General features: G+C 42.5%; 1 protein-coding gene across 2 annotated transcripts in view; it reads left to right on the plus strand.

The window, feature by feature from the left end:
• The window catches only part of LOC138296197 (progonadoliberin-2), a 63,404-nt gene that overhangs the window by 18,037 nt on the left and 20,123 nt on the right, over positions 1 to 25,244 (plus strand). For both annotated transcript variants that reach the window (XM_069235112.1, XM_069235103.1), the window contains exons 2-3: positions 13,454 to 13,615; positions 24,668 to 24,751. In XM_069235112.1, coding sequence (XP_069091213.1) covers positions 13,478 to 13,615; positions 24,668 to 24,751 — 222 coding nt within the window. In that variant the 5' untranslated portion in view covers positions 13,454 to 13,477. The remainder of the gene's footprint in view (positions 1 to 13,453; positions 13,616 to 24,667; positions 24,752 to 25,244) is intronic.

Consider the following 25,244-nt stretch of genomic DNA (forward strand, 5'->3'; position numbering starts at 1 on the left):
AATGTTTGTCGGATCTGGTCGCGGTCAAGGGGAGCCTCAGGTTTTAGACTGTAGGCGTTGCTGTGGTTGCCTTGAGGGGTCAACCCAGAATGGACTTGAGTTTTGGATCACCTGCGGACCTCCTCTGGTGGGCCACCTGGACTCAGGCTGTGGGCGTTGAGTGCAGATTGAACAGGACTCGTGGATCCGGGGTGGTTCTGGAGTCCTTTTGAGGGCTTCTTGTGGACATGGCCACTGTCCTCAGGAGTTCTTGGTCCTCTGCTGGGCAGGCAGTCCTCTGGGGGTTTGGAGAGGTTGCTGGTCCTGCAGGATGCATCGCCTTTTTGTAGCTGGGTTTCTGAAGCTGCAGAAAGGCTGGTAGGGCTGGGGCCAAGTCAGTTGGTGTCTGGATTCTTCTAAGCTGGGGTCTGCTTAGCAGTCCTTCTTTTTGCCTTTTTCTTCTTTTCTTCTTGAGGTCGATAGGAATCTGGTGAGCTAGGTTCAGGGGTGCCTTTAAATCCTAGATGTAGGGGCATTAGAGGGGTCAGAGGGCAGTAGCCAATAGATACTGTCTCTGAGGGTGGCCACACCCTTCCTGTGCCCACTCCCTTTGGGGAGGGGGGAACACTCCTAACCCTCTTGGTCTCTGTCCTCCAAACCAAGATGGAGGATTCTGCAAGGAGGGGGTCACTTCAGCTCTGGACACCTTAGGGGTAGTCTGAGCTGAAGTGGTCACTCCTCCTTGTTTTTCCTAATTTTCCTGCCTGACTTGACGCCAAAAGTGTGGCTTGGTCCGGGGTTGAGCATGTCCACTAGCTGGAGTGCCTTGAGGTACTGTAACTGGAGGCCTGAGCCTTTGAGGCTCACTGCCAAGTGTTACAGTTCGTGCGGGTGGGTGTGAAGCACCTCCACCCAGAGCAGGCTTTGTTCCTGGCCCCAGAGAGCACAAAGGCTCTACCCCCATGGGGTCAGAAACTTGTCTGTTAGTGGCAGGCTGGCACATCTGGTCAGCCTTACACTAAAGGGTTGGATAAAATACAGGGGGCATCTCTAATTTGGTCTCTGTGTGCATTTTACAATAAATCCAATACTGGCCTCAGTGTGGGTTTCTAATGCTTAAAAGATTGATACCAAACTTCCCAAACTTCCAGTGAAACCCTCATGGAACTGTCGAGTTCATAATGACAGACTCCCAACCTACGTACTCAGTATGGCCACACTGCACTTACAATGTCTAAGAATGGACTTAGACACTGTAGGGGCATTGGGCACCCCACCTTAGGGCTGTAAGTCATGCTAGAGGGGTGACACCTATGCCACAGTCAGTGGTTTGTGGGCATGGCACCCTGGAAGAGGTGGCATCGCCTTTGCCATTTTCTTCTCATCAGCACATACAATCTGCAATTGCAGTGTGCATGTGTTTGGTGAGGGGTCCCTTAAGGTGGCACAATACATGCTGCAGCCCTTAGGGACCCTTCCTGGTCACAGAGCCCTTGGTAACACTGATACCTATTACAAGGGACTTAGCTGTGTGCTAAGGGTGTGCCAATTGTGGAAACAATGTTATAGTTTAGGGAAAGCAGGATCCCAGCACACTCAGTCAAGTCAGCCTGCAAACAAGGGGCCAGTTCCTACATTCATAATCTGGTAAACTAAAACAATCTTAGGAACTAAGGACACACCTATCATACAACATCAAATAAAACGTGAAATGTAATGATCAATGCATCACTTACCTGCAACCAATCAATCAATCATATTTATAATCATATAGCATGACTAATCACTTGCCACCTGCACACACTGTCAAGAAATAATTGTGTTTATAAAGTTATGATCTTAAAAGACAGGGCATTGGTGGGTTGGCATTTCATAGTCTGTCTTTAAGTACTGCCAGTGATGGGCATCAACCCTACATAAAAGCCCTGACTCACTCACACTCATATTTAATCTCCAGGGCACAGCCAGTAAACTCCGAGTTGGGGAGGGTGGTGTCACCCATAGAGCTATTGCACTGCCTGAGTCCGAATAAGTTCCATAAAGAGAAAAGTTGATGTAGCCTTAAAATGAGGCAGAAATAGAGAGATAGATAGGACTTCTCACGATTCATTGCCCTTACACGACACCAGGCCTTTAAGTGGGACGAAAAAAGTGGGAGGTCTCTAAAAGGGAACATTTAAAAATACATTTCTGTGATTCCCATAGTGAGCCACCAAACCAGAATTTTGGTTTCTCTCTGAGCTGTAATTGCATCAGATATATGACACAACAACTGATATACACCTAAAACAAGCCAGTACTATTGGTGTTGCCAATGGTTGTTAGCTATTTAAAATGAATGAATACCTACACTGATTTGTTAAAAATAATTAACATTGGAAATGCTATTGAGCTTCTGGACGAGGCGGTCTTTGTGATTGTTTCGGTGCAAGCAGCCAGGCAGGGTTTGACACCAATATTGGTTCAGTACCTCTGTTCTCATGACTTCCGCTCTTCTTTGTACTTCCCTCAGTTTACAGTAGATGAATCTGAAGCCCTGGTGTCAAGGGGACCCCAAAATACTGAATTTAGGGATGTTTAGGGGAGTGTAGATTAGTAGCCAATGAGCTACTTACCCCTGGGGTGACTACATCCCCTATATCACTGCTTTCTGTGGGGAGGGGTCATATTCCTGACCCAGAGTTCCTAATTTCACCAAAAACAAGATGACGAAATCCTTTCTCGAGTGTCCACTTCAGGTAGCCCACCTTAGGGGTATGACTATCCTAGAAGTGCAACACACCTCCTGAATATCTAATTTCCCGTCAGCTCTGGTGCCAAATGGCCTCAGGGCATGGGTAGGCCTTCCCTAGGTCTGAGGGAAGCCACGGTTACATATCAAAAGTGGCAGGAGCTTTGAAGCCTCTCTCCCGGATATGCTAAATTGTTAGCCATCCTTCTGGAGGAGGTGTGATCACCTTCCTCCGGGGCAAGCATTTTTACTGGTCTCTGAGAGCACATGATCTCACCTGCAGGGGGTCAGAAACTTGTCTGTTGTGGCAGGCTGGATATGACGTGACGGATATTTAGTATGCCGTATTGCAATTTCTTTAGGATAGAATGGAATCGTAATATGGCGGGTTCGATATCAGTCATATTTGTGATAGAGTAACCTTATCCGTCAAACTCTAAGCCAGGCCCTAAGGCACTAGTAGGTTTTCAGGGGGGCACCTCTAAGGTGCCCTCTAAGGTGCATTTCATAATGAATGAGATACTGGCATCAGTATGGATTTAGTAGGTTGAGGTGTTTGATACCAAAAACTAGTGTTTTCAATGAAGCCATCATGTGGCTGGGTAACCCGTTATGACCGGTTACCAGTACATGTCCTCAAAATGCCTTCCTGAATACTTGCAATGTCTAGCAATGGATCTAGGCATTACAGAGGTACCTCTGTTCATGCAGATGTGCCCACACCTGTAATGTATATCACCCTTTCTTAGGGCTCTAAGGCCTGCTGTAGGGGTGGCTTACATATATTTCAGGCAGTAGTTGTGAGCATTGCACACAGGGTGTGTGCAAAGTTGTGCTTTCCAAATGTTTTGCATCTTTTCACACATTCTGCTATTGCAGTCTGCATGTGTTTGTGGGTGGGTCCCTTAGGGTGGCATAATACATGCTGCAGCCCTGGGAGAACTCTCTTTAGTACCTAGGCCCTTGGTACCAGCAGTTCCATTTACTAGGGACTTTCAGGGGTGCTAACGTCCTTGCTAGTGGGGTTACAATTAGACAGTTACCTTGTTTTCAGGGAATGAGCACTGACACTAGGAACCTGGTTAGCACTGCTAGGTTAACACAGTGTACCTTCAGCCAAAAAGCATCAGTACCAAGGCAAAAAGTGGGGTGACCATGTCCCCCTTTGAAAACCAGTTTGGCTACCCAGCCCCCTCCACGCCGTTTGCTCTGCAGCTTGCATATCACCACCCACAATATGTCCCTTTGTCTCAATGCACGCCACTTCATACCTCATTAAGGCAGCTTGGCTCAGCCTGGCAGAGGCTAGCCAATTCGAGAAGAGCTGCTGGAAGACTGGATTTTGACTCATCAGAAAAGCAAGTTCTATAACTTCTTTTCTGTGATAGTTATAATAAATCTAACAGTGACAAGTTGTTGGATTTATTCTAACTAGCATTTTAAGTCAAGAATGATATTTCTTTCCTTTCCTAGCAATAGTTATACTTTAATACATTTTTCCCATGTTTGCCTATGGAGCTGATGAACTACAGTAGGGAAAAACAAAATTGGCAATTATTCCCTCACCAGGGCATGTAAAACATATTTTATAATGTCCCTGCTCTTACTTACAAGACACCCTGCTCCTGGAGCACTTAGGGTAGAGCGTAGGGGTGACTTGTATGTAAAAATAAGATAGTTTGAGACTTTAGAAGTACGAATCTGCATATAAATATAAATTTAAAAGCAGCCTGCAAAGCAGGGCTGGCTTTTAAAGTGATAGCAGGGCACTCAGCAGTGCGCACTCAAGTGCATTAAATCTGCTGGGCCTTTAAACCTACATGCTCTACCATATACTAGGGACTTGCAGGTAGGTTGTCAGAGCCAATTATAAATATGCGTAATTTGCATATACCTTTTAATCACAGCACAGGCCCTGAGTCTAGTTAGCAGAGCCCAGTGAACCCTCAGAGTCAGAAAACCAGCATCTAGTAGTCAAAAATGGGGGGGAATTGGGGCGACACTGCAAAATAGTCATGGTTTCTCACAGTTAGTTATCATTCTTGTCTTTTGAGTTGCAGTATATATCTTTTGAATATCATTTTCAACTTTTGAAGACAATATCAGGTGGTAGAATATTCTAGTGTAGGGTTTTGAGAACTTGGATACAAAGCAAGGTGGCTCCAATGCACATTACAATGTTGTAACTGGTGGATCTTAGATCTGAGTTGATGTGTAGTATGATGATGTGCTAAAGAAGTAGTTTGGGACCAAATTGTTTACTGACTTGAATACAAGTGGTAGTGGTTTGTATAGGGTTCTGTTTTTGTGTGGGAGCTGGCTGGCCTAATAGTGTTAGGGTGAGTTCGCATTAGCAAATTGTAGAACATTGTGTAGTGGTGAATAGGAGTAATTGTGGGGACCTATCAGAAGACTATTACTTTGGTTTAGTTTACTGCTTAATAGTGATTTGATGAGTGTTTGGGTATATTGAATGATATGAGCGAGAGTAATGAACAATTATAAATATCCTTCAGTGATTTTCTTAGTAATGAGGGCTTCCATTTCCATGATGGGCTAAAGAGAACACCTCAAAATACCTGGTACTCTCGTTTTACTGTATTCTTTAGTAAAAATCATAAATCTGTTTTCCGATAAATTTGTGCTTGAAACATTTTCTGTTCTTTGCTGCTGATATCTTCTGATAGATAACCTGCATTTCATACTTTGATATTACCTTTAGTGCACTGAGAAAAATCAAAGACTATCCTAGCTGGTGGGATATTACAAACTCAGCCAATTTCAAGATTTGCAAATCTCACTAGTTGGTCAAGTCAGGAATGCTATATTTTGCCCCAAAGCGATAATAATTAAAATTCTAGCTCAACCACTGACAGTTCCTTTTCAACAATAGTGTACTTAATTTTAGATTAAAAAACAAAGTGTCTGCTGTAGTTGCTCTGTGTTTGAATGTATTGAAAGTATGACTGCTAAAGCTCAATTTGGTTGATAGCAGTTACATAAGGTTCAAAGGTTGTTTGAAGTAACATTATTATTATTACTGGAGTGATGGTCTTTTCAAGGTGTTCAAACTTCTTTCTGCTGAAAGGTGACTCATTCTCACATTCATCTCCTACTCAATTTTGTGTCAGGTCAAAATCATTTTGTAAGTCAAACTTAGTATTAACCTAATGTAAACCTCGGCTCTACTCACTTGAGCAAATAATCCTTAAATTGGCGTAAAACACATCTTTTTTTACTGATCACACTATTTGCAGCACTGTAAGCAACTCCAAAATGAAGTGAATCTTTTTACTCAGGAACTAAAATTATAGTGATGCTGCTGTAGACTATTGTGATATTTGGATTATAGCTAGATTGTGTTTATTGTATTGTTTTCTTATGTTCAACTTCTGTTAGAAGTGATACTGTAATTTGGGACAAAATTGACCCTGATTCTGAGTATTAGCAATTATAAGATCAGTGAAGGACATTTGCCTACTTTGACTGTATACGTCTGTTAATTGTTGATGCTGTGCTGGTGATTTTCACCCTCCACCCCAATCCAATTTGATATTAATTAGTTCTAAGTGCTCTAGTAGAAATTAACCAGACAGCAAGATGTCTATGATTTTAGCATCGTTCTGCCTTTACAATGTTGTTAGCAACTTGAAGTTAACTGAATGGTCTCATCCTTAATCAATCATGTCATTGTGTTCTATGAGCAAAACTTTCCAACGGTGATCCCAAGATGTGGTTCATCAAATAAATTAAATATCATGCTTTACATTCTTGATGATCTAAGGACGTTCGTGTACCTGTGGATGTTGTATTTCGGCCTGGTTGTAAATGTCTGATGAGTTACGGTAATCATCCTGAGGATGTATTAGCATTTGTATCATAAGCATTAATTAATATAGGCTATAATATTTTGTACACAAATGTCACATTAAATGTTTATATTAATTATACCCTGATTTTTATTCACAGTTAATTGGATGATTAGTGGTATTGTTCATTGTTTCTACTAATGATTGTCACTCCGTAAAAGTAGTGGAAGTGCCAGGAGTATAGATTTAGTCAATTCTTCTTTAGGTTTGGTTTGAGAGCCCTGATCTCTGATAACCTATTGTTATCAATTCTTTAAAATATACATCGTTTAGCTTTGACTCCACCCAGATGAGAACTGCTCTCTCACCTCATCCTATTGGCTCTAGAGTGTATCATTCTTCCTTCCATAGAGTGCTTGCATTGTAACGTATGGGGGGACTATTTCACATATAAATGTCAGTAAATTAGTTATCTAAGAGATGCATTTGCAACAGACAACAAGTTCATCCTGGTGGATGGTGCAGGAAAGCTTTTGCTTGCAACTGCCACCCTATGGTATCCTGTTGAAGGTAGAAGTTGGATTGTGCACTGGTCTTGTGGTGGTTGTGGCACAATGCTGTCAACCATGGACCAATAGAAAAGAAGGCAAGGTCACACTTGTGGCCCTGTGTGGTGTGTCCTACGGAGCATTGGCCTTCATGGTACACTGTTAGACTCTCTTTTCCACGTCAGTGTGGCTTCTCTTAGCATGTTCCACTGTATCTTTCAGGGAACCCGCGCCTCTGCAGTTTCACGGCTGCAATGAGTTCAGGATCTTGCACGTACCAGACATGAACCATAAGAATGTTATTCTTTGAAAAAAAGTCCACTATCACTCGTTGATGGGCTTGCCTTTCAAAAAATCCTTTTTTATCATTGGTAAATGCTTTACATTTGTCTATCCTTGGGGCAGTATTGTTGCTGCCGTGGACATTGACCCTGTTACATGGATATTTGCACGTTTGCCGATACGTTTGACTGCGAGCGAACTTCTTTTTTTTTCCTCTTGTGTCTCTCCTTTGCGCTCATGGCGGCCGTGGCGCTTTGAAGCAGCTTGCTTATGTCAACTGTTTTACTTGTCATTTTCAATTTATGTCGCAATAACAGTCCAGTTAGGAATTTACAACGCCAATAGCTCTAACTCGAGCAAATGCGACACCCATTGCATTGCAAATGCTTGTTATGTGTGTTGCCAATGTAGGAAACTACCCACTCCAAGTTACTGCGGTTTGCAGGACGAAGGCCTGTCCCTTAGATTACATTTACAGCTGTGGATAATCCAGCAACCTGGACTACTCGGCCATTGAAAGCTAAATAAATTTTGCGATTAAAATGTTCACTAGTGTCTTTCTGTGAATCCGGATGTGGAATTTCAAAAATATTTTTATATGAACATCGCCCAAAATGTTCCTCTGTAGGTTTTCTAGGTGTGGTAATGTGTGAATATTTGCTGACATAGGTGTCTTGGTCCAGTTTAATTAGTCTATCTGGATGCATGAAGACAGTTTCTATAAGAAGAATAAAGAATTCAAAAACAATTTGTAGTCTATTGACTGATGTAAAATCAGTGGCTTATTTAAAGACAAAGAGAAAACACAATATGACATAACACGCCTCTGCGGTGGTGCCTTGTGTACTTATGTGGGCCTCTTCTTGTGTTCTGGTGGTGTTTCTGCAAAACCTCTGCTGTGTATCTGTCTCAGGGGAAGAAGAACCAATTGCCTTTTTAATGCACAACTTGTCCAGTAATTACCCAGCAGTTCTGTGTTCGTTTGGTGGAAATATTGGGAACACTCTCTTTAAGTACAAACTAGGGACCTGCACTGTAAATAGCCCTCTAATCGTGTTTTAAACAGATTGATCACTTTAATGTGACTGCCTCTAGTTATCCACCAGGGATCTGGTTCATCAGCAGATCTGAGTGTGCCGTATTTTACTCTCTGTAGTTTACTCTGTGTTGCTGAGTTTCTTTCTTTTAGATGCACATTAAGGGCCAGATGTCCCTGACACCATCTGCGAGTCGCAATGGGGTCGCTAAGGCCCACCTCAATAATATTAATGAGGTGGGTCACAATTTGCGACCCCCTTGCGACTCGCAGCACTCACAGGGATGGTGGCCTGCTGGAGACAGCAGACCACCATGTCTGTGACTGCTTTTACATAAAGCAGTTTTTTTTTGTAATGCAGCCTGTTTTCCTTAAAGGAAAACCAGATGCATTACAAAATGAAAAAAATGAAACGTGTCACTTTCATTTTTTCAGAGCAGGCAGTGGTTTTGCGAATGGGTTACCACCAGTGTGGTCACAAAGCAATCCTGCATTGCGCTGCGACTCGCAAATAGGAAGGGGAACACCCCTTCCTATTTGCGACTCGCAGTCCCGTTCCCCCAAAATGGGAATAGGGCATCGCAATGTGGGTTTTGCGCATCGCAAACAGTGATAATCGCTGTTTGCAACACGTAAAACCCTTGCTACATCTGGCCCTTACTGCAGCACATTATAAATTACACTCGAAAGGACGAGGGAAAAGGGCTTTGTGTAGTCATCAGCACAAGCCATGCACACAAACAAGCATGCACACATTTACCACCAGCTGTATTTTGGACAGAAATAGATTTTCGCCCGTGAATTCTGCCTTAGTCGGTGGTGGTCAGGACTTTTTGATGTTTACATCATAGTATGAACCATAGCAGAAGACGCAAGGGACATGAAGAGAGATCAAGACTGACAGCCTTGGTGTTTGACAAGCCTGGCATCCTTCCCACTGGCTGCAGACTTCTGATAAAAACTTTGCACACCATCATTTATTGTTTTACAAATTAAGCACTGCCTTGAAGAGAACCGCCATGACAGTGTTTCGTTTCAGTGTACAGAGATGGCTGCTGGGCTGGTGGCTATCTCCTAAGGTGGCGGACAGTAGTCAGTCAGGGTTGAGGAGGTAATGTTCTCTGCCACTCTGATGGACTGTCCTCTTCTATCTGTCAAACTGTAAATCAGACCCAATGTCTTTCTTGCGCTCTTCAGTCAGTGCAAATGCCATTTTGAATTTGTTGATTGGTGAAAAGGCTGTCGTAAAAGTGCACTTTCTAAAGTCATCCTGTGTCTGCTTCAGAGATTGTCGTATAATGTTCGTAAATTTCCCCCACTGAACCATTATTGGAATCCAGGGACCCCCTACTGAGTCATTACTGAAAGCTGGGGACCTAATCTGTTAATATTATTTAATTTTCTAAGCAGTTGCGGACCCCCTGAGGCTGCTTCAGGACCCCTGGGGTCCCCGGACCACAGTTTGGGAACCACTGCCCTAGACTAGCTAGGAAGCTTGTGAAGTTTTCCAAGAAGCTCAGGTCTGAGACCCTCCTGCAGTGCCTGCTGCCTTTAGACCCAAACGATGGAAGAAGCAGGCAGCATCACTCCTCAACCAGTTTGGGGCAACAACACAGCAGGTGAAACCAAGATTCTTTATGATCATTGCACAGCCTACATGCAATTGTCTCCACTCTTCGGGCCCAGGCCGGGTTAAAGTCCAAGACTGGTAAAGCGATAAGCCTCATATAGAGGATTTTGCTAGGAACATGGGCTGAAAGTGCATGGTAAAGATAGGACTGTGCTTTCCCCGTTTTACTGTTTTGAAAGTTACACTTTAAGAAAGTTGGTATATTCCTGCCTAAGACAAATATGCTTTTCTGTCAGTGTCCAGTGTCACTTGACTGGTGAACGGCTCCCTCCTGGTGAGAATTGGGTTGCTCCCAGAAAGTGGACAAAAGGCTTGGGTGTGGAGAGGTGTTTCTGATCCTTGTGCATGGTGACCTGGGGGCTATGCCAGCCCCTTCCTGTGCTTCGAAGGGTGCCTACCCTTTTATTGGCAGGTAGCTCACAACTAGGTCTGCCTCCCTTGGTCTTCCTACTCAACTTGGCTTCAAACCCAACGGGAAGGGGAAGCTGCTCCAGAACAGGTTTGGAGTGACCACAAGGGAGGGCTTGCTGATTACAATAGCCACTCCTCTGGGTGGGCACAGGCAGCCCTGACGAAGGGAAGAAATGTTTTGCCACATTGGCTTTCGGTAGAGAGGGGCACTATGGGACGGGATAGGTTACAGTAAAACACACAGGATGTGCGGCACAAATGGGGAAGCACAGAGGTCCTTAGTGTGCCAAGGGAAGGCAGGGCCCAAATCTGGAGCTACACGGGCAGTTTATTTCGCTGCATGGGAACAAAACTGTCAGTGTTAAATCTGGGGGAAAACCCATCAAGAACTCCTAGTAAGCAAAATAGTTGAGTGGTGTGTGACGAGCTTCTGAGAACATTGACTGTCTAAACTCCTGAGATAGAACTACAGTGTGCCCAGGGCCGGCTTTAGAGCTGTCGGCCTCACCGGGTGCTGACCTGGATGGGTAGTGATGACCTCAGGGGGGCGCTGTGTTTAGCAATAACTTATGAAACTTGTGTTATAAAAGCACCTGCTGAAAAGTTTCTTGTGTGTCCAGCCTTCAGGAAGCAATTACAATGTCAAGATAGCTCTTGTGATTTCTGTTCTTGCTAGAGAGAGATGGGTGTTTTGTCTAGCAGCAGTTTTGACTCACCATAAAGTAGCACAGAGGATTAATATGCCTGATGCAAAGAACATAATTATATTTTACGTGGATAGCTGAGTGGATTAGTAAAGCCAGCCCTTACCAGTGCTTTAAAACAAATGGAATGTGTATGAAAGGGGCTATGGAGAGATGAGGGGAGATTTTGCCAGGTGGTAGTGAGGGAATCCAAGGCTGTGGTCATGGGGTGGGGGGACCCAAAAAAGATTGCTGCACCGGGCGCCACCAGCGCTAAAGCTGGCCCTGAGTGTGCCTTCCAAATACCCCTAACAGCGACTACCAGCTGGTAAACTTATGCACTTCTACTGCCAAGTGAAAGTACATGTTCACGTTAAAAATTGAGTAAATCTAATAGTTACCAAGAGGCAAAGGGCTACCCACCTGCCAATGGCAATTTAGAAATGCATCTCTTGAGCTGAAAAGCATCAATGTGACTGAAATTCATATCAACTAACTATCCTTAGTCATTAATTGGAAAAATGTGTTATCTGCAAATGTGCCACATGTCACCAAGAGAGAAGTAACAGATGCTTTATTGAATAACTACTTAGCATGGCTGAGAGCTGAAAGAGCACCTATTTATGGTGGGCTAAAGACAAGAAATTTGTCAGAAGAGTTTGCATACAGGCTAGAGGCACCAATCATACCACATCCACAAGTATCCAGCCAAAATAAATTCATTGTAATTCTTAAAAGAACATTCATCGACTAAGAAGATACTTCTGTGTTTAGGTACTCAAAGTACCGGCGTGGGGTGCTGCAGCGCCCCCAGATTTACCAAATGGAATTCAGAAACTCAATGAGCAACAACACTGCCTTTCATTTTTGTTTTTATCTTGTCACATTTGTTGTGGTTCAAAGACAGAGGTCAGATGTCAGGCTGAGTGCCTAATTAATAGTGTTCTGTTTAATTCCGGCCTGTGTGTAAACCCATATTTACGCATGGGTTGGAATTACAAGTTGAGTGTTATTTAAAGCATACAATAATTATTGGATGCATTAAATACTTTAACTTTCATTAAATTTCAGCAGGTCAAACCTGCCAATATTTCGCAGGGAAAAACCTTGTGGAATGTACAGTGTCATACGGATTTTGGTACTTTAAACACCAAAATCCACATGTTATTCCCCAGGAACTTGTAAAATGTGCTATTTATTGCACTCAATAAATAACGAATCCTGTGGTTTGTTTACTTACAAGGTGCGAAAAATAGCACCAGATCTTGTACTAGGGCCCTATGTCTTCCGACAAATTGCTGCCAATTCTTTCAATAAGGAGATTGGTGTTTTACTATCTTTTCTTTCTCTGACTGTTAAGGGAGAGGAATCTGTAAAGTTAATTATGTGACAATCTTGATATGGTAAGGGAGTGTGAAAGGAAAGGCTGTAGAATGTCAATTTTATTTTAACACACATCATCATTTATATACCTTTAAATGACCTGTACAAATATTTCAAAATATATCAGCCTGCCTTTCGAAAAGCACACAAGAGCAACATTTTTTTATAATTCTAAATTGTGATGGAAACAAAGATTTTAAAAGGATCAATACAAATCAAGACATTTCTCTTGGTGATGCACATATGATAAATATTTGCTGAAACCCCATTTCCACATCGGATTGTTTGTGCACAATATAGATTTATCAGTAAAACTGACTGCTTGTCTATGCCAATTTAATGGTTTCAATTGAAAATGTACCATCTGTAAATGGAGTGCATTACCACACCATGCTTTAGTAATATATTTGTGACAGTGTGCCCCAAAATGCACTGCAAGCTACATACTTCACCATAGCTCTCTCATGCTGGATGGACATGGCTATTTTCTACACTTGTTCCTTATTTGAAATGCAGATTTTTGCAATCCCTATGTCTTTAGTGAAGCAAAATTGATAGCAGCACCCCCATAAAAGGGATGATAAAAGAACCCCTAAACTGATTACTCTCTGAATGTTAGCTCTAGTCTAATTCCAGTGAGATTCCCCCCTCCTTTTAAGAACCCGGGTGGCCAGAAGACGCTGCAAACCTGGAACTCTGTTTTTTGCAAAGATTTTGAGATACTTTACTTCTCTGAACTTTCTTGCATGAGCTGATACACTGAGGTGAAAGAGATAAGAGACAATATAAATTTTAAAAAGTTCAGACACAACAGAGTCAGTTTTCAAGAAAAGTAATCTTGCTAAAATGAAATAAAATTGTATCAAAATGTTCCACTGTTCACCGCCCCATGTATTCTGCAAGAACTATTTTAATCCACACATAAGTGGTTCATCTTAGAATTGTTTTTTATATTGTCCAGATTAGAAGTGTTGACACTGGTACCATGGCGTGTCAAAAGAAGCTCCTGATCCTGGTCTTTGTGCTGGTATCTGTCAGTGCCCACTTGTCACATGCTCAGCACTGGTCTCATGGGTGGTATCCGGGAGGTAAAAGGGAGCTGGACTTCGCCCAGTCTCCAGAGGTAAGTCCTTTCTCTCTCTTACTGCAGCAGCCCAAATTTGTATGTATAAAGCAAATGTCCCAGACAACCTGTATTGCTTCTCTCGTCTCTGAAATGCAAAAAACAGAATAAGGCCCAACAATTTACCTTTAGTACATTTTCATCCTTATTTTATTTTTTAGTCATTATATTTCATACATTCATTTCTTTTTTCACACATAGTCAAAACATTCTATATATTTATACAAATCTTCAAATCATCATTTTTATCCTGCATATTTGTGCATTGTGTAAAACCATATATTTAGATTTTGTGTAAAAGAAAATGAAACAAAGAAAATGAAACAATAATTCACATTATAACATTTCTATATAGCCCTTAATTATCTCCCAAGCCATCAGTCCACTCATTCCCTCTCACAGCACATCCTCTCTCATGCAACATTCATAGACATCCCACCCACATCACACATACACAGCAAATTACAACGGGAAAAGATCTTCACTTTCAACCGCTGTTGTGTTGTGGACTAGTATCACTCCTAAATGCAGACGACGCACATTTTGGTGGATGAAAGAACACTCCTCCAACCACCTTCTTCAGGACCCAATTACAAGTGGTAATTTTTTGCTCAGGTTGATAGGCTACCTCTGTCATAGACTAACACTGGGTTGCTTACATCAAATGTGCCTTTCGGCCAGTGTCCAAGGTTACATGATGTTTAATGGCTATTGTGTGTGGTAATGTGTATTCCTTCTAGACAGGAGACAAAAGGGACTTTGGTGTGGCAAAGGGTGTTCGTCTCCTGAGAAGGATGGCCTGTGGGGTTGTACGCAGCCCTTCATGAGCTATGAACGGTAGCCTATGGGCTGTTCCTACCCCCTTCTGGATCTGCCCACCCTGTAACTGACAAATGCAGCCTGCACCTGAGTCTATCTGCTCTTTGTCACCCTAGAAAATTTGGAGCCAAACTCAGGGAAAGGGTAATAACTGACCAGAACAAATTTAGGGGTACAGGAAGTGAGGGTCACCCACACACAGACTGGCATTGGGTATAAAAGTGGCATCCTCAGAATCGCTCATTAGAACACCCTTGGACCTGTAGAAGATTCAGCAGAAGGACCACCCTGTTATATGAAGAAGCAAGACTACACCTGCTTGGTTTGAACCCAGGATCTGCAAAAGTGACTCCAAAGGTCAGTTGGCTTGAGCTACAGGGACATGAGGAGCTTCCAGAGGCCTCCCCTGCCCATCTGACCAGCATCAACTGGACCTGCCTAGACCTTTTTGCTGGAATCTACTGGAGTGAGTGCCAGTCTCCCAGGTCCTGCACCCCTTGATGGTCTCAGACCATACTCCTCACCCCTGCAATCTGCAAGAACTCCAGGTGAAAAGTCTTGTGCTGTTTGCGACCACAGACCCCTGCATCTCCCTCCAGCATGAAGATCCAACAGTGACTTCCTCTGTGCATCAGCAATGATCGCCCACATCTCCTGCCAATGCAAATCTCTGACGACGAGCTGCTCTTCATGCTGACAATGATCTCCTTGTGGTTCCTGGCAACATGAAGCTCCGACTGATGCTCCGCACGCTGAACTGGACTGTGAGAGAAGGTAAACATTCCACTGGGTTGTACCAGGCCCTTGTATCTGACCCACTCTCCACTTGGTCGGCCTGAACTTGAACCTTGATCTGCTCCAATGTGACTAGATAACCATGCTATTTTTACCTGAAACTTTAAAAGTTCTGTAACTCCTGTTTTCTAATTTGGTTTGGGCATTTTTCTTGGGTTGTGATTTCACTTTATTACTGTTTGAGTGCTGCATCCATTCACACATTACCTCTAAATTAACACATTACCTCTAAATTAAGTCTGACTGCTTTAGTGCCATACTACTGGCGGGTTAAGCACATGTTTATTAAGTGACTTTTGTTGTTTGTCCTGACAAGGATAGTGTTTATTATTTGAGTGAGGGGTTCCCCATCGCTCTCAACTAATAACTCAATTGTGTACAGTAAAAAAACAAACTGTCTCTCCACTGCACCTTTAAAATTTTGTCTTAGACGTAAGCATTTATTAGTATAAATTGTTACACTTTCATGCCCTGTCCTCTTTGATATATCTGTTATTTCTGTACTGATCCAACTATCCTCTATAACATTACACAAAAAAGGAATAGCCTAAACCTACTATTCTCTTCTACTAACTTATTAAAAATTATCTGCTTGGTTAAGATTGATCCGATCATGTTGAAAACTTAATTGCTACCAGACATGTAATGCTTTTGTTCAAAGAGTAACCTAGGAATTATATCACTTTTGTTATGCTTCCCCATTTTTTCCTGTCTGATTTTGCTGGCTGTAAAACCTTGTATTCTTTACTGCGCCTAACAGTAGTAAAGTGTCTGTGTTTTCCCCTAAAACTGTCCTGTACATTGGAGTTTCCCATCTGGTGTATTTTATTTCCCTATAAGTCCATTGTAAATGGTGCATAGAATATCCTTGTGGTTTGGAGAGTTAAATATCCCATGTGTGCTGCAGTGTGACCTTACAACTCCCAAATAAGGACATAGCCGCTCTGGCTGGGTTGCAGATACACATGGTAGGTAAATTGCCCTTCCTTTGTAGAAAGTGCTATTTTTGTATAATTATAAGGCACCCCTAAACTGTGCCTTGCAAGCCCACAGATCTGGTGCTAATATCAGAAAATAGGACATACTACATTTGAGTTTAGTGTGCCATCGGAGTACCATAAACCTCCAAAGCTAGTTTCACTGTGTAGCCTGTCCTAGGCTTTTCAATGAATAGGCCCACATGTGATTAAAATGATTTTGCATCTCTGCCTGTGGAAAAGCAAGATAAATAATTCAAAGTTATTTAGAAATTAATTTTATAATTCTGATATAATGATGAAATTTAGTTTAGTGGAAAGGTAGCTTTACAGATATGTACTTTGTTTCCTGGGCCAGAACTGACTTAAAACAAGTTCTGCTAATCATTACGCTTCCAGAGCTAGACTAACCTACCTTGGCTGGGAGAGTTAAGGACTGTGGCTCATAACACAATGCCCTCCCTCTGAGTCTAGGAAGGGCAGGGTGGTAATAACTACTGGTCACTTAGCAGTGACTGGCATCTGGGAGTGGATAGGAATATCTGGAAGAACAAAGGGCAGCCTTGACACTTATTCTTCTGAGTTGGAGAGGCCAAAGAGGACTGCTCCTACCGAACCGCAGGATTCTCCTAGACAGCAAGTGGTCTGTCACATTAGGGGTTAGAACTAGGTTAGACTATGTCAGTTGGGAAGAAAACTTATCTAAATAGTCGAGTGACTAGAATGCTTTAGAGACATGTGCCTAGTGGCAGATTGGTTCTCTCATTTTGAAACAGGGCCCCTTCTGTAATTTTACAGGAAAGTCAAGAGGGTCTTTTACAAAAGTGGGCATGCATAGGACTAGATAGTAGCCATGATCTGGTAGAAACTTTTTCAAGATGTTGGTAGTGCACAGGAAAAATCCGCCACCTCAACCACAATCTCTGCAAAGCATTTGTGAACCTGAGAAGTCTTCAGCTGAAGAGGAAGGCCCTGCTGGCAGAATGAAAACTCCTGTCTCCTGCTGGAAGAAGAGGACTCACTCAAAGACTTGAGGATTTAAGACTCTGGCTATCAATCAATCAATCAATCAGTGTTTGTAAAGTGCGGCTACTCACCCGTTGGGGTCTCAAGGCGCTGGGTAGTGGGAGTGTAGTGTGACCGGTGAGGTGGATTAAAAAAGCCATGTCTTGAGACATGCCTTGAGACCCGCACGGGTGAGTAGCGCGCTTTATAAATGTTAATGATTTGATTTGATTTGATGTCTTCAGTTGGTTTTCCACTCTGTGGTGTACTTTCATATTTTACACAAAGTATATGAGTAATGTTCTCAGCATATTGTTTTGTTGTAAATGGTGTCCTTATTATTAATGTTTGTTAAGCATTCGTTTGGGGGAGGATGTGTTGTGGTGTGACTTTAACTGGGATGTACCTAATGGATTCTTGGGTACATCACAGAGAATGTCTGCAACCAGGCAACAGTGGGAGTTGGAAGAAAGGAGCAGGAGGATCAAGCTCTGTTGTGGTGGCTATTTCAGACAAGCTTGAAATTGTAATAAAAATTCCTGGAAACTTAAACAGAGTACTTCGTATTCCTAACAATTGCCTACCAATTTGGCAACGAGGGAACTGAAGCTGGGGAGAGAGGTGGTTTTTCTGATGTGGATTGGTAGGGCGTTCCATGCAGGAAATGGAACTACTCTCCGATGGTCAAGAGGTTGGCCACCTGTTTACCTGCTTCAGCGGCACAAGAGGCAGAGGAACTCCTGACTCCAAGATGACCTATCAGACCACAGAGGACTAGAGTCTGCAAGAGACCTGGATGGCGAAAAAGCTGGCCTTATGGAGTGCCTTAAGGACTGATCAGAAGGAGCTTTTACCAGCAGCTAGAGAAAAGCAGTACTTAGTAATTTTTTCCCACAAGGGATGACCTTTGACCGGGATAACTTAGTTGTTGTATTTGGACTTTCACTCCATTGCAGTCAGCCTGAAATCGAGCCTAGGTCTTGGTCAAGTGCGAACTGTTGTTTATCAATGCACTTAACTTTTTCTAAGAGCTGCTTGTGTAATAGTGGCCTGGAGTTAAAGATTCTCTCAAAAATGTGCTTTAACCTAACCATAGTGTTTATATGGGTCACCCCCTCTCAAATTAATCACCTTGGCCTAAATTTATACTTTTTCAACCAAAAGTGCACTAATGCAGTTTTGCGTGAAAAAGTATACCGCCGGCTAGCGACATTCCAACACGCCGGCCGGCCATCATATTTATGGAATGATGGTACCCGGCAGTAAGGCCCAGCTAGCGTCATGAAAAAGGATGCTAGATGGGTGGGGGAGGCGTAGGGAGAACAGGAGGTTGTGCGTCAAAGGATGAAGCTAGTATGGTCAGAGGCATAAAAATGCCTCTAAACAGACTAGCATCATTTTTTGACGTAAAACCCCCATGGGCATGACTCCTGTTTTAGTAAAGACAGGAGTCATGCTCACCACCCCAAAGGCCATGTCCAGGGAACATATGTCCCCTGGGCATGGCCATTGGGCCCAGTGCCATGTAGGGGGGCCCAAGTTAGGCCTCCCCATGGCACTTTCCCAAAAAATATAAAATACTTACCTGTACTTACCTTACTTACCTGGGATGGGGTCCTCCTATCCTGTGGTGTCCCTCTGGTGTGGGTGGGGGTGTCCCTGGGGCTAGGGAAGGGCACCTGTAGGCCCATTCCATGGTCTCTGACCATGGAGATAGACCCACAGGTCCCCTAACGCCTGCCCTGACCCAGGCGTTAAATAATGGTGCTAAGTAAGCTTAGCACCATTATTTAAGGTCCCCTTTCCCCTGTCCATGATTTTAGCACTGGGGAATAAATATGGCGCTAAGGCCATATCGCCATTTTTTGCACGGGAATGCCTACCTTGCATCTCATTGACGTAAGGTAGTTTCCAACAAGCAAAAAATTGTGCTAACTCCAAAACTTTGGCGCTAGACGGGTCTAGCACCAAAGTATAAATATGGAGTAAGGTTTGTGCCGAATTTGCATTACAAAAAATGACGCAAATTCAGTGCAAAGCAAGTCTAAATATGGGCCTTAAGTCTGACACTAATGCTTTAAACAATCTAGTCATCTAAAAAAATCCACTAGCTTGTTATTTCGGGACTAAAAGGGTGTCGTCTGCCACATAGCCCACAGATTTCTACAACAAAAAGAACACTTCCTTCGTATTAAATCTGTTAAACACAGTTCTGCCACTGCCCTGTATTTACAAGCATCCAATGAAAATGAACTTTGAATTTGGAAACCAGAAATAAGTTGGAGCGCCACTCGATCTCCTGGAACACTGTACACATTAAGAATCCAGATAAAAATAAAATACATTGAGCTCTGCTAATCAATTTAAAAGCAATTCTTTCCATATCAAGCTAATGCTTTTTCTAATCCCTTGGCATCTTTTCTCTACTATTAAACATTGTCTTAGTCTCCTCAAGAAACGATTCATCACTCACTCGATAGAGAATGTCACCAATAATGCCAATTATTCCAAAGATGGAGCCTTCCAAAGCAATGCACACATTGATGCAAGAAAACTACCAGCTTAGCCATTTCCCCTACTCTCTATTTCTGTCTGCTCTGAGTTTCAAAAATCAAAGTCTCCACCTAAGTGGATAGAATCTTTCTTCAAACCTTTCAAAATCTTGTACTGTTACAAGGCCCCATTCATCTGCCAATTAAAGGAATTAAAGAACAGTTCTGTCTCGGAAGGAATGGTCCGGTTGTCTCTCAAATAAGGCTAATTTAACTCTCTGCTCCAAAAGCAGATTGTGAACCTTCTGACATCTAGAAGTTCAGACCGATCTGTAAACTGCTGTTTTCTAGCAAACTGATTTAGTTAATTGAGACTAGACAATTATCTCTGCTTTGTGAGATGTTACCTTAAGGGTTGCCACTCATCTAGCTTCAGGACTTAGTGCAGCACTGATACATCAAATCCTTAGTTTCAGATGATATTTTGCACATTGTGGATGCTGTCAATGCTTGTCTTGGGGGGGCCTACTTGACCACTCAGACCTTTGACATGGTAGAGCACAAAGCACTGATTACAACTCTTTGTTCCAGGTCTTGCTGCAAATAGTTGTATTCCATTAAAACTCATTGGTCTCAATTTCTGAAGATCAAATATGCACTACCTCCTTCCTGTAGGACACTCTAATGATTTATTCTTCCACCCTTCTTTCTAACGAGAACATTGTTCCTGCATTATTTGAAGGTGGCATCATGTGACTGTATTAGATCAACACCATGTGGAGCTGGAATTCTCATCTCAGTCTGAAACATGAAATACAGAACACTGAGTTCGTCTTCCTACAACCTGTCTCTCTCACCCCAGCTGTTCAGTTCTGTCTTGACCCCTTTATTCCACTTGCTGTTTCACCCAAAGGTTTGATGGGCAACCTCACTTGCAAAAGTATTGAAATCAGCTATCTACATGCCACAACACCTTCAGATTGACTATGTGATGATTCTGGTCCAGGACTTCAGGGAAATATTGCAATATTCAATATTTACACATTTGGACAGTGTTAAGACATAGGGGGTCATTAAGAGTTTGGCGGGCGGCGGAGGCCGCCCACCAAACACTTCCCACCCTCAGACCGCCTATGCGGCCTGAACCCCGCCCGCCCTAATAGGACTTCACCGCAGGACCGGTGGGTGGAAACAGTGTTTCCGCCTGCTGACCCTGTGGTGAACAGGGACTTAACATTGAAGCCAGCTCCTAATGGAGCCGGCGCCAGTGAGGCGGTGTAGCAGGTGCAGCAGCACCCGTCGCGCATTCCACTACCCATAATTCGGGCAGTGGAATGCGTGATGGGGCTATGCACTTAGCATGGGCAGTGCAGGGGCCCCCAGGGGCCCCCACGAGTCCCCCATTCTGCCAACATTTCATGGAAAGGCTGGCGTATGGGGACTCCTAATCCCCAGGGCAGCGCTGCAAGCAGTGCCGCCCTGAGGGATGAGAAACCACCAGGATGCCAGGCTGCCGGCTTGTGGCAACCTGGCGGTGTCGGTGGTCTGACCGTGGCAGCTCCGCCACGGTCATAATGTGGCAGTCCTACCGCCAGCCTGTTGGCGGTGGGGCCGCCACCGCGAGTCTGGCGGTCATGCGACAGCCAGACTCGTAATGACCACCATAATTCTTAATTTGTAAAAGAACAAGTGCAGGGGCTCAACATTTTCGTAAGAACCCACTGCTGGAATTGGCAAACAATGGGTTTACCAAATATCAAAGCTACCTACTCTTTCAGCTCATGTCTTTCTTCCACCACCCTTCGCTTCCTTTGTCTTTATATTATTCTTGCAGGGTCTTTACCGTTCCAGTTTTCTCCCTTTGACACTGCTTTTTTATTGTTCCTCCTACTTTCTCCTCTCTTTGGCACTTTGGTCAAAATCTGATGATGGAAAATAAGTTCCAATCCCCAAAGTAAAGAGACAGTTCCTAACCATTTCTCCTACTTAATGCCCAGCCCCACCAGAATTTTGTTTGATTGAGGTTTAGATTAAACCTGTTTCACAGGCAAGTGGTCTTCCCCCATTGTAAAAACTGGGAGCGTATTTTGGCCTTGTGACCAGGTGTCCGCACAAAGTACACTGCACACAATGTTAATGCAGATTTTCATATAAACCAGGGCTTGCACTATTAAATCTCTTGAACAAATATCTTGTTAGACATTGCACACAGGCACTTTCCGTCCTCCAAAGCCTAGCAACTGCAGAAACAATACCTACTGTCTACACTTACCTTAGGCCTGTGTTGAAGATCAGGAAGACCCTTGAGTGTGATCCTAATTGACCATGTCTGGGTTATTATGAAATTCTACTTGTATTAAGTGGAAGCACTTAGGCTTGTGTTTTTGTTCTTTGGCCCCACCTAAGGTTTCAGACGTTCATTGACATTAGGTCTTGTCCAGATGAAACCCTGGTTACGTACCATTAACACGCCTAGTGATTACCTACCATACAGACTGGTGATTATCTACTATACAGTATTCCACACATAGGTTTTGTCCAGTACAAATGAAACCCTGGTTTTTTACTGTTAACACGCCTTGTGACTACCTACTGGACAGAATTTCACACACACATTTTGTCCAGCACTTGGCGAAATGTCTGCTATTGTCAGTCTCTGTTTGACATTCCTAACTATGTTTAGGCAGAATATGCCCAGGATCCCCATCCTTTTGACAGGTTCTGCGTTGACTGAAGGCAGAACGCTGAGACGATATCTTCAAACTCAACTAAGTAGAAGTACATGGCACTCTTTGCTACAGAGTACCGTGCCAGAGAGGTTTTTGCCCCTTTTTTTGTTATGGTGGTTATTCCACTGTGAATTTCTGTGCAGGTGGGCTTCTAACTTGAATTTGTACTTTCCTGATCTGCAAATCCAAACTCGTATTTCCAGATCATGCAGTTTGATGATTTTGGGAGTGGGCACCATTGCATTGTTTTTATTTTAACTATGTGCACTGTTTTAATGTTCAATGATCTGTTGGTATTGTAATGTATTTTATTGTACTTTGATGGTATATTATTTATACAGAATAACGTTTTTGTTTGATTGATTGAAGTGACAGTGACCACCATCTACCCAAAGTAAGCCAGGCCAGCTGTCTCAAATCAGCACTGGCACACATCATACCCCCTTCTTGCTCTATTGATAATAGTTCTGAAGATAACAAATCACTTCTCATTACCCCAATATTCATGGAGTTGCACTGACTCCCTCTAGAGGCTTGGACGACTTTTAACAACCTTATCTGAATAAACTCATTGGGCCCGATTCACAAAGGTAAAGTTAAACATTTGGTCTAAGTTTAGACCAAAAGTCTAACTTTAAAACGTTTTGGTATTCAGAAAGGTAACATACGGGTCGTATCTTTACGTCCGTCATCTGGGTAGAATATCCAAACTCAGGGATCGTCCCAAATTATGTGATCCTAGGCAAATATTTTATTTCACTGAATCACTTTTTTCTTCACTATCACATACGAAAGCACTTTTAAATTTGTGAATTCAGCATGTATGCTGTGGAAAAAACTATTTTGTTTGATTTTATAGATTATACTTTTGCTCCATATATAATAAATATCTAGCTCACATATAAGAAACATGTGACCTCTGACTTTCCTCTTAGTTTACTAATAACATGTCATCAGGGTGGGGACAGGGATTTTTCTCAATTAATATTTCAAAACGTTAACTTTTAATAATTATATTACTAAAACATAATGTGGTAGTGCACTGTCATTTACAGACCATTGAAAAGGCCACAAATTTTCCTACTGAAATGCAGTTTTACTGATTTAAACCTGTACCCCGTACAAAAATGTGTGCAGACAGGTATCATTTGCCATCACCAAGTAAAATATACTGATTTGTTTTAATCCCATTATTTTGTGTTTCCATTTCACTTCAGAATTACAAAGATTTCCTAATTATTAAATGTATTCAGAAATATTTGTACAGTTTATTTGCGAGCTATTTAAATGTTGAATGCACAGCACAAATGTTAGGAAGTTCACTTTAGAAAATCCTTTAACTCTGCAGTAAGAGAAAGAAAAGTAAACACCAATCTCCAGGATAAAATAAGCAGCAACTTGTTAGACATGGGCTGACATTTGACCTCTGTCTTTGAAAACACAGCAAATGTGACAGGACCAACACAAGATTTAGAGACATCTGTATTGCCCATTCACTTTCTTAATGAACAGGGCACCTGTCCTTTGCCGGCTCAAGCTATGTGCCAGACCGACCAGCGGGTCCTAAAAATAGGTAACCCTGATAAAATATTACTCGCCATAGCGAGTGGGCGAGTGGATTTCTGGAGGCCTGGCCATCTATTCTGTTAATAGGAAATAACCATTCACACCAATTAGCTCTTGTTTACAAGTTTCTACCCTAAAAACAAATGCACAAACTGGAAGTATGTATATTGTGATATAGGAATATGCATTTTTGCTGCTACAATTCTAAGCTTTATCTCATAAATATTGATAGAATATTATACACTGCGACTTCCCAAAAATTATGGATATATATTCCGGTTTAGTAATGATCAGTGTGCAACAACAGCTAATACCAAGACATTTTTAATAGCAATGCAAGTAAAGGTAAAGTGGAGCATTGAATTTTCTGCTATCCCCGTATCAAAAAATGTTTTTTTGTCACCTACAATCATTTGATACTGTTGAAATCAAATCGAACATCTCTTTGTCATTTGCTCTGTTAGTTGTACATATCATTTGTGCCTGAACAGCCAACGTACTATAATTAGAAAGAAGTCCTGGATACAAGGTTAAATTGTTTATTTACCTTGCGTAAAATTCAATAGTTTTGCCTTACTCTTTGTTGGTAAAGTTGTTACTTTCTACTTTTACATGCTGTAATAATTGTTTCAACTGCCCGACCCCTCAAACTCTTAACTATGTTTTTAGGTTTCCGAAGAAATCAAACTATGTGATGGAGATGAGTGTGCCTACTTCAGAAATCCAAGGAAAACAATTGTGAAAAATATTTTGGTAAGAGTCAAAACATTCTGTTTAGTCATTGTACTCTAATGTCATGTTTTGTAGCCATCAAGGGGCCTATTCTTGCTAAAGAAGAACAAAAATATGTGGAAAGTGAACAAACGGACCCAAAAATAGTGTAGGGACCAGCATTGTGATGAGGGCATAATTTTAATGTCATCCATCCGGTCTGTTTTTGGTGGGGGACGTACCTGTACTAGTGCAGGGTAGACACCATAACACTACGGCGATGGGTGGCTGTAGTGTTACGCTACACTGTGAGCCTGCCAATCAGGCTGTACCTAAATCCAGGAGGGGCAAGCACCCCCTTGACCTCCTGCGGACGCCCATGGACCTGGCTATACTTAAGAACTGTTTGGAAGGCATAATGGTCAGTTATGTTTGTAATGGAGATGGGAAAGTTATTACAAGTTTTCACTGCCAGTCCTGGGAAGATCCATCCACTCTAACACACCGTTCTCAATGGTGGAACCACCACTATATG

The sequence above is a fragment of the Pleurodeles waltl genome, chromosome 1_2, assembly GCF_031143425.1.
Source record: "Pleurodeles waltl isolate 20211129_DDA chromosome 1_2, aPleWal1.hap1.20221129, whole genome shotgun sequence".
In the NCBI taxonomy this organism is placed as follows: domain Eukaryota; kingdom Metazoa; phylum Chordata; class Amphibia; order Caudata; family Salamandridae; genus Pleurodeles; species Pleurodeles waltl.